Source organism: Falco rusticolus, chromosome 3 (genome assembly GCF_015220075.1).
Source record: "Falco rusticolus isolate bFalRus1 chromosome 3, bFalRus1.pri, whole genome shotgun sequence".
Taxonomy (NCBI): Eukaryota; Metazoa; Chordata; class Aves; order Falconiformes; family Falconidae; genus Falco; species Falco rusticolus.
The window spans coordinates 90,277,015-90,287,606 of NC_051189.1; the positions used below are offsets into that span (position 1 = coordinate 90,277,015).

Here is a 10,592-nt window from a genome sequence, read left to right on the forward strand (position 1 = left end):
TCTGAAGAAGTTGTACTGTCCCATCAATGACTACTGGCAGAACCAAACTTCCTCTCTTCCATGAGCTAATTTACTTTGGGTTAACTATCTTGCCTGCCTTGGCAATGTAGTTTTTCACATTAGGGTAGCTAGCATAATTCAGAAACTGAGCAGTTACCAGACATTCAAGCAACCTACCTGCGTGGAGAGCCCTTGTGGCGATCATGTTGCTGCAGAGGTACGAAATGCAGAGTGTACAAAGAAGGCAAACATATTGGCTGGGAGAACATACCAGAAACATCTACATGGCCTCTTCTAGAGGAGTCGGTGCAACAAAATGTTTATTGAGAAAATCCTGGACATGAGGCAAAGAGCTGGCGACCCGTGCAGGGCCAGTTGTGTCCTTCAGGTACATGCTCCATAGGTGTCCACACAGTACAAACACACTGAACCAAAGCTTACAAAGGAGTGTGGGTGACCAGGAAAGCTCTTCATGGAGGCCCCCAAGGCATGTTTGAGCACCTTCTGACCAGTAGCTGGAATTCTAATGTGAATATGTGAAAATGGGAGAATAAGAAAAGACACACTACAGTTCTTTCCATGCAAACCTGGGCCCTCAGGCAGTAGCAGTTTGATACAACACAGTAAAAGCTACAGCAGCCCAGTTCACAGAACAAGGAGCGTTGAAGAATGTGAGAACAAAGCTGCTTACTGTTTTTAGATTATCCCATCCTGCTATAACATCCTCAGATAAAAAGTTCTTTCTGAGTTTGGAAACTGAAAGCCACTCCAACCATCCAGCTCTGCATGTACATGCCTGTGTTTCAGCAGAACAAAACACACTGTTAAGGGTAAAGCAGCTCAATTTCCTTTTCACAGAGGGTGCTTCTGCTGCGCTGTGCTCTGTCACTTAATATGTACAAATTTGGGATTTCTATTATCCATCCCTACGACCTTTACAGATGCCAGATGTGTTTCTTTACTGCTCATCAAGTCTATTATTCAATAAAGAGTAATAGCTTCTTACAATTGAATTATATTTGATATTGTGCATTATGATTGTCTAACAGACCATGAATGTTCCAGCAGACAGATTCTGTAGTTTATTCACCTGCCATAGTAAAAAGGTAAGTATGGAAGATCTATGAGAATGGCCTGTGCATGTACCACGGGCCTTGTGCCATGACCTGCAGAGAATGAAAATTAAAAGCTGACCCTCAATCATCCTTTAAATCCTACCAGCTGGCTAAAATCCATTTCTGAACATCTGATTACTCTGGGGTCTGACTCACAGCCCAGCAAATATGTAATTCCTGACTTTTCCTCTGCCATGCCCACCATCCAACCTCTAATTCATCTCAGCACTGCTGCTCTGAATGCTTCCATCAAAATGAAGTTTTAGCAGAACATACTTTCTCCTCAGAGCCCTTCTCCCTTCCTCCACATGTATGCTTTAGTCCCTATAGTTTGACCTCAGGTAAAAACCTTTGGTCTTACCGAGGTACAGAAATAGATGTGGCTGTGCTTGTACGAGTTATAAACCACACCAGTCCTTGGACTCTAGGAACATATATCTGCATTTTGGCAGATCAAAACACCTTTCAGTACAATTTTGGTCTTGAAAAATAAACAGAAAATTTTGGGTTTGTTCTTACATGGAAAATTTCCACTTCAAACCTACACACACACACACATACACACCCCGGCGGATATAATGATTGCAGCTGTCTTGGAATTTAATTATTTTGGCAACATCAGATGGTCACTGTCCATGAGGAACTAACCTCTGTTGCACTGCACAGACACTGTAGTGAGTTGTTGCATATATATTAGTCCTTCAGCAGTTAGCCCAGTATCCACTTTTCCCTCCACGCCTGGTGGGAGTACTGTGTCACATTGCTCCATGTGTCACTCATAGTACTTTGTAGGTAAGAAGAGAAACAGCTAGGTTTTTGGGGGCTGATGCACATTTTTGCATTCCTTGGTAATACAAGGCTCTTTCCTCAACTATATCCATGGATGATCACTAACAATGAACTGTGGTGGGAACTGCTTGCTCACTCCCAGATCAGTGCACCATGACTAGGTCTTATTTCCCAGTAATATTTTGGGACCTTTAGCTTCACTTGGCTCTGAGAATCACCTGATCTGATGTTACAGCTAGGTTTATTAAAAATGAATTGTTTTGCTGGATGTATTTGTAACGCTGTTTTTCCTCAGGTTTTTGCGTTTGATTTTCATTTGGCTCTAGTTACTTAATATGGCCCAATCACATTAACGTGTAAATTCAAAAGAACTGCATGAGACATAGATTTAGAATTGAATTCCAATTGCTTTGGTGCAGCCTTGTAAGTTACAGAAAAGGCTTAAATAATTCATTTTTTTATTAGGTTTTCCTTCAGTAAATAAAGATTGACTTGCTGAGGACAGAATACCAGTCTAACATTGGTCTACTCAGTGTTTCAAAGTGCAATGAATCAAAAGGCCATGACAAAAGGTAGTGACTCCAAAGATGACTCCTTGAAGGCTTACAGTGGGAGTGTCTCAAATGGTACAATATATATCACCAAGAGCTCAGAAATCTGTTTAGGTTCAGCTGGCAAGCTGGATTATTCCATGCTGTTTTGAAGTTTGTGGGGTAAGTATTTCTCCAAGTAAAATATAATTTCTAATTTGTATTCTTTAATATGGAAAAAAAGAGATATTATGTTTCAGAACTTTAAGGTAAGTATAAAACAGATATGTAAAAAGACAGCATATACAGTAATTTTACCTTGCCTTATGAATATATCTTATACTGTTTGACTGTCAAATATTTCTAGATGTGCAAAGTGTGAGCATTTGTACACCACAGCTTTGAGTGGAAATACCTTTTTTTCATGGAAAATCTGGTGTCACATTAAAACTGTTATTTTATAGTTATACGGGAAATTACATAATTATTTTGGGAAAAAAGGCACTTCTTTTTTCTCAGCCTCTCTCTCTGGAGAATGCAGGTGAGGTACAGTATGACAATTCACAGAGTCTGTGGTTCCACAGTCATGAGTGTCAGATGCCTCTCAGGTCACGTATCAACCATATCTGCTCCAGACTATGGATACGCTGCTATTCCTCCAACTTTAACTGTTTTAGAGATACACGAACAGTATGCAACTTTCTTGGTCTCCTATTCAAAATAGAGAATGCCTGCAGGTTTCAGTGAATATCCTTAATGTGTCACACTGATTTGCATGTACAGGACTATGCTGTGTCAAGCTGTACTGCCAAAACCCGTATTTATGATATATATGCTTGTGCTTTTTCTCAACAAAAAGGCATCAGCAGAGATTAAATGTCTGAAATGGGACTACAGAAAAGAACCCCCTAAATCTATAGTTCAGCATCTAAGCAACTGGCTGGGTTTGCCGATCAATTTACTTCCATTACTCCTGTAAACTACAGGAATGCAACCTCCAAATCTGTGGCTGCTTGTACTAAGCAACAGTAAGAAGTACACTAAGTGTACAGTGAGTTGACTACATTTGATTTAAAGGTCCAGAACATGGTCCAGAGCAGCCACAGAAGGAAATGAAATATGAAGTTTGCATTGACTCACACATCATTCAGAGTCCTCTATATCACCATAGGGAAACTCATCTAGTCAGTGTTATGTCTATCATATCGAAGCATGGATGAAACTATCTATTTTCTAAAGGGCAAGTACAAAAGACTATCTTGATGATGAGCTAGTATCTTGCTGAAAGAAAACAGATATGCATTCAGCAATAAATGGGTCAGGAGTTACAACATTTCTAATGATCACAAAATTTGTAGACTTCACATCATTCATTGGTCCAGCATCACAATGAATTAGCAGTTTCTGGGTTATTGACAGTACTTTTTAAAACAAGTGCTATGTATCACCATTACACAGTCTTATTTCTGTTTGCTTCAGACAACACCAGTTTCACAATGGGCTCCATCAGTGCAGCAAATGCAGAGTTTTGTTTTGATGTTTTCAAAGAGCTGAAAGTCCACCATGCCAACGACAACATCTTGTATTCCCCACTGAGCATCATTGCAGCCCTGGCCATGGTCTATCTGGGAGCAAGAGGTAACACTGAGTATCAGATGGAGAAGGTAAGTTACATAAATGGATACAAACTCCTTTTGATCCTGTTCAACACAATGACAGATTATCCACTTACATCTTTGGGACTTTCTCCAGTTGAGGGAAGAAAGCCACATAGTCACATTTGGCCCTAGATTCAAACCTGCCTAGAAAAAGAACGGCATTCCAAACCCTGAGGTTTGGATCTGGAGCTGAGTTTTCACTTCCCATTGCTTTTCCTTATGAACAGCAAAAGCAGCCTTTGGTTCTTATTAAGAAAGAGCAGTGCTGAAGAACGGTCTCTTGCTTCAGCTTATATTATCTCACAGAACTGATTTCGTCCAAGTGGAAAGGACAACTTGTAATATCAAAAGATTAAACGTTTAGAAAACAAGAGTCACAATTATAAATGCAATATGACATGGTTGTAGCTGGTTTATAGACTGAATACCATTAACTGGAAAAGAAGGGAACTTAACTGAGGATCATAGTTACACATTTTCAGTGTGGCACTTGCAGTAAAAAAACTGGTTTAAAGCTCACATGAAATGTCTCAGTTCATTTATGTGCTAATCAGACCTCGTTGGTCCAAACCTATAGTTTCAACACAAATGTCAGTGACTCTCAGTGGACTTCACATACTTAATTTCTTCTACTACTACTTTCAATTGCAGGTTCTTCACTTTGACAAAATTGCAGGACTTGGAGGAACTATTCAGACCAAGGTACAGAAATCTAAGGTACATTTACTTCTCTTTCATATTTTTCCCCTGAGAATAGACTGTTCTGACTGTGTTTGAAGTAAGTTTGACACCTTCCCAAACCTTGTTAATGCTCTTGATTTAAGAGATGTAAGTTAAAAAAAAGCAAAACCAAAACCAAAAATCAGAAAAAGAAGACAGGCTGCACACGTTGCACCAGAACAAGTGACAGGACAGGTCAGGATGCTCTGGGCACCAGGCTACCTTCTTGTCTAGATGAGCATCTGCTCACCTGCAAATGCTGCTGGGGGACAACACTTGGAAGAGGCTCAACATCTGGACTCGGGGTGCTGCAGTCAGGCTTGTAGCTGAGACTCCAAGGTGGGGCGGGAAGGTGCTTCAGCAGAAAAAAACCCAGAAGCCTAAAAGGCTGGAAAACAAGCACACTCTTCCAAAATCTACAGAGACTTGTCCAGCATCCAAGTCCCACTGCTACCCCAAGAGCACCATGAGGGGCCCCAGTACCTTGATACCACCTGTGTGCTTTTCTCCATGTTAATCTGCTGCTTCTGTAAAGATAACACAAGCCATGCTCCTTGGTCTATCCCCATCCACTTGGGATCCACAAGCACAAGGTGGGACTTGCAAGGAACAAGATTTAAAAAAAAAAATAATTAAAAAATAAAGGTAATATCAGTTAGAGCATTTAGTGGCTGGTTAAGCATTTGGAAAGGAGCAGTTCAATACAATTCTCATAAAATGAAATCCCAGCCACTGTTTATCGTTCTGCATTTTTCTTAACAGGCTGTTAGATGTGTCACCTGGAGCACTATTTGGGGGGCATTAGACAGTTGATCCATTTTTTCACTGTATTGTGAGATACTTCCTGATTCACTTGTTATCTTGCACTCCTCCCATCTGCAGCTTCAGCAGAAAGCTGCCAAGAAAATGCAAGCAGAAGCTGGGAACTAGAGGCTACACATCAATGATAACCTACCAGTTGCAATCATTGACACCTGAATTTTTCTTGTCACCTCACTCCTGAACCATACGGTTTCAGATTAATCCCTGATGTTTTCTGCTTGTTGTCACCTAGAATGAGTGTCATTACATGCTATGAATCAATTGTACATCATTATTTGTTTATATTGAACATCCCTCCCATGGAGCTTTTAGACTGTAGTACATGTTCATTTGCAAATGCCCAAATCCTGTCCATTTTCCCATGTTATTTGTACCTTACAAATAATTCTTTTCCTAGCAAAATAAACTAACAGCTATACCTTTTGTTCTTCTTATCAACAACTCAGTGTGGCAAATCTGTGAATATCCACATACTGTTTAAAGAACTCCTCTCCGATATCACTGCACCAAAAGCCAGTTATTCACTCCACATTGCCAACAGACTCTATGCTGAAAAGACATGTTCAATCCTACCGGTGAGTTGTGCATTAGCATGACTTCTTGCTAAACTGTCTAAAACTGTAATCCAGGAGGACTAACCAGAGCCAGTGATCCGTTAATCCAGTGGTCTCCCCCGATGTGGACTTCCATGGCTTTTGCTTTTGCCATAGCCCTGACAGTTACTGGAATGGAAAGCAGTTCCAGGCAAAAAGATAGTCCTAATTAAAAATGAATGGAGTTATAATCAAAACTATTTAGTAATGTAATTCCCCAGTCCCTGCTTGCTTCCCCAAAGCCTGTTCATTTTAATAGGTCGTTTGACTGGGGTTTTTTCCAGGAAATAATTTGACTTTAGCACATCACTTCAAAACTTCACCTCACCTCAAAAACAACTTTTGAAAGTGTAAAAATCTTTCATTTGACACTTTCAAAACAAAAGATAAAAGTGTTCTAAATCAAAGAAATGTCTTATCTTTAAGGAAAAATGCCTAAAAAAAATTAAAAATGGGTGGACATAATGATAATAAAACACGAACCTGAAACTCTTTGAAACTCTTTTTGGATCAGGCTTTCTTCAAGATAATATTTAAACATTTCTAATATATACTCTAAACTGTTCAAGCAATAAAAATGTCAGATCTGAAAATGTCATGGATCAGAATATTTTTTTCTGGCCGAGTTTTAGCAGATTCTTCCAGGAAGTAAGCAACGAGAACAGCCTAACCATGGCATCACTATAAAACTCCTTTTAGCTATATTTTATTTCACCTTCATACTGTTTTTAAAAAATGACTAGTTTGGTGGCTACAATTGCTGTCTTTACAGATCTACTTAAAATGTGTGAAGAAACTGTACAGAGCAGGTCTGGAACTAGTCAACTTCAAAACAGCATCAGATCAATCCAGACAGCTCATTAATTCCTGGGTGGAAAATCATACAAATGGTAAGGTCAGACAAGATTCTGAAATATACTTCCCTCTCACAACTGTATTTGAACAACTTCTGGAAAGACTGAACATTAGAGGATAAATTTCCTCCTCCTTTCCCCATTAATGGATGTTTCCTGTGGAAAGGGATGACTCTATTGCACCTGTGTGGCAGTGACGGTGTTTTAAACATATCTGGTAGAGGCAGAGGTGCCAGGACATGCACACTTCATACGCGCACTTTTTGTGTCTGGAGAGCTTAACTCATGCAAGGTTAGTTCCAGCCTCTCTAGAATATAGGCATAATTTTACAAGGATGTGCTGGATGAGTAAGAAGTGGACTGCCAGGGGAGAAAGTAGTGCACACACTAGGCTGACGGTGGGAAAGGAATGGTTCAGGAGGTTGCGTACATTTATTGTGCTGAGGTGGGAGGAATAACAAGAGTCAAGAGTGAGAAATGAGCGCAGTGAGGAACATAAATCTGTAGTGCTGTTCTACACTTCCCTCTGCTGTTCCTTCTTTTCTATATAAATCTTTTTCCAAGCAGAATTTCCAAGAAATATTCCCAGGGATGTATACTACTCTTGAACCTACCTGTCTTCTTGAAGAATGTCTGGCCAGGTGCCAGCCAGTCTGTATAAAATCATCCTCACGAACCTGAATTCCACATGCAGATGTTTGAAGAAGAGGAAGTCAAGTCAAGCAGCAGTGTGTTGATTGACCTCTAAAATGCAAGGTGACTGCTATGAAACTTACCCCTCTCTGCCCTGCTTCTTCCTTAAAGGACGGATTCAAGATTTCCTTAAACCAGGCTCTGTTGATCTTGATACTATGCTGGTCCTTGTGAATGCCATTTACTTCAAAGGGATATGGAAGGCAGCGTTTAAAGAAGACAACACTCGGGAATTTCCCTTCAGTGTGACAAAGGTAGGGGGGCACAGACACCGCTTCTGGCCAGGAAGCCAGTGTTAGCTTGCACGGCCAGCAGGCCGGGTGTTAGACATACAACATGCTGTGGTCACTGGCCAGGTGACTCAGCAGGGCACCTCAAGAGCTGTGTCTGACCAGAGATCACCAGCAGACAAGGGGGGAATGGAGACACAGCTCTTCTTCAAAAGCAACATGCTTGAAGATTGAGTCCTGTCCCTTATGCATTTGCCTGCTTAAGGAAAAAATTGCTCCCCAGTCACGTAGTCTCACATTTCTCTCTCTGCAGCAAGAAAGCAGACCTGTGCAAATGATGAGCCAGAACAGCACCTTCAAAGTGGCAGCGGTGGCTGCAGAGAAAGTGAAGATCCTGGAGCTTCCGTATGCAGGCGGAGAGCTGAGCATGTTGGTGCTGTTGCCTGATGACATCTCTGGCCTGGAGCAGGTATGGCCCTGGCCGGGAAGCAGAAGAGTTGTCATTTGAGTGGGACTTGGCTGCCATCATCCCTTTTGCTGTCCATTTACATGCCGGCTGCCCACAGCACGGCTGTGCCAGGCAGGCAGGGGAGTACCAAAGCCCCCCAGGTGCCACCAGGTGTTCAGGCAGAGACTGGCCCCTTAGGAGGGCCCTGGGCTCAGTCTAGTAAAATGAACGTAAAGGACCATAGTGCTGCTGTAGCCCTGCACAATAGGATGTATGTATGGGCACATTATTTTTTTTTTTTGTCATGGGGAGGTAATTTCACCCATGCCCCATATAAACTGTTGTGGAAATAGTGCTAAAACTGATGAGGATTAGTCATTCTTTGCAGGAATCACTAATTTTATTTTTTTTTTTTTACAAAATAAGTATTATTAAACATCATAAATAGGCTGCTTTCAAAAATTGCTCTGATTATGTCAGCATGGAATGAAAACCAAAGTTAAACAAGCATAATCTCCATTAAATATTCTTGATTTTGAAATGGCAAAACTGATCTAGCTAAACTAACTGATCAATACCACTTCATCAGTTAATACAATGTAATAATTTAAAATTAAGTTAACAAGGTATTAGCAAATTACCTGTCTGTTGCTTAGGAAAGGGAAAAAGTGATGCAGCCTGCATTGTATAATCCATTAGTCTTATTTCAGCTATTTTTTTGAATGATGTTATAAAGTAGAGATATTCAACAGGTAGATGAGTTTGCATTTGTTACGTACTGTCAACTGCAGGTAAATTTTCATGGCCTTTTTTTGCAATTTCTTTCACAAGCTGAACTAATTGTCTTGGCTATGAAACTGCTGCGTTGTGCCTCATGAGATACAAGATTAGTCGGATAGAAAAGGATGTGTGAGGTGGGTAAGGAACTGAATAAAAGGACAGTTACACAGGCAGTATTGGAGAGGCAAAAAATAAACTACAAAAGGGATGTTGATAGGATATTCGCATACCAGGCATTTCATTCCTTGCCTCTCTTTGCAGCTTGAGAACAAAATCAGCTTTGACAAACTCATAGAATGGACCAGTCCCAATGTGATGGAAAAGAAGAGAGTGAAAGTGTACCTCCCACGCATGAAGATTGAGGAAAAATATAACCTCACAAGTGTCTTGACGGCCTTGGGTATGACCGACCTGTTCAGCCCTTCAGCCAATCTCTCTGGCATCTCTTCAGCAGAGAGCCTGAAGGTGTCTGAGGCCGTCCACGAGGCGTACATGGAAGTCAGTGAAGAGGGCACCGAGATGGCAGGCTCGGAGGGTGTGATGGGAGACATTGAACAGTCCTCTGAGTCTGAAGAGTTTAGGGCTGACCACCCATTCCTTTTCTTAATCAAACACAATCCAACCAACAGCATTCTCTTCTTTGGTAGATATTGTTCCCCCTAAAGAAAGAAAGCTGAAAGTAATGCTTACCTTCCCCTCAGAAACAGACCCCCTTTACTGTAGTATTGTAGTATCATCTCATCTCTTCAATATCTTTTCCAAGTGGAAAGCCTAATCTAAGAAATGCGCTTTGTGGAAGCTTCCATTGCAGAGACCTACCTCCAGGTGAGGAAACAGCAGCAAGCACGATTACTCCTTTCCCTTCTCAGACTGGTTTCAGGATTGCTTGAGCTGAGCACAGACAGCCAACAGAGAACAGAGGCACCCACCAGCCAGGAAGGGCCCAAGTGATTTTCACTTGAGAAACAAGTTGCAGGTAGGGTTTCAAGTAATCTTTTGGAGTCCTTGATGTAGAAAGCCGTGGGTTGCACTCATCCCATTCTCCAGCAGCATCCTTCTCACAAACCCATGTTGTTGTTCCTGAAACATGGGGTCTGAGATCTCCAGTCTGGAGGAGATGCTTGTGGATAACATTCAGATATGCAGGTTATTAACTGGTACCTATGTAAATTCTAATTTTCTTTACTTAGCTGTTGGGAAATGGTGTAGACATCCACTATCACAAGAGTTGTTCTCTCACCATGACTTCCTCACTTAATTTTGAATTTCTTGCAGAAGTTCTCAAAAGTCATGGAGAGTCTCCCTTCCACTTCAGAGAACACAAATAAATCTAACTATCTGTAGGTGCAGTTGTGCCTTC

The 10,592-nt window shown here is 41.1% G+C and overlaps 1 protein-coding gene across 1 annotated transcript; it reads left to right on the forward strand.

The window, feature by feature from the left end:
- Positions 1-3,906: 3,906 nt before the first annotated feature.
- On the forward strand, positions 3,907-10,249 carry LOC119144681 (ovalbumin-related protein X-like). Its single transcript, XM_037380313.1, has 7 exons — positions 3,907-4,098; positions 4,744-4,794; positions 6,081-6,209; positions 7,000-7,117; positions 7,886-8,028; positions 8,318-8,473; positions 9,494-10,249. Exons 1-7 carry the CDS (start codon positions 3,931-3,933, stop codon positions 9,893-9,895), a joined length of 1,167 nt encoding a protein of 388 aa, XP_037236210.1. The 5' UTR covers positions 3,907-3,930; the 3' UTR covers positions 9,896-10,249.
- The last annotated feature ends 343 nt before the right edge of the window (positions 10,250-10,592 follow it).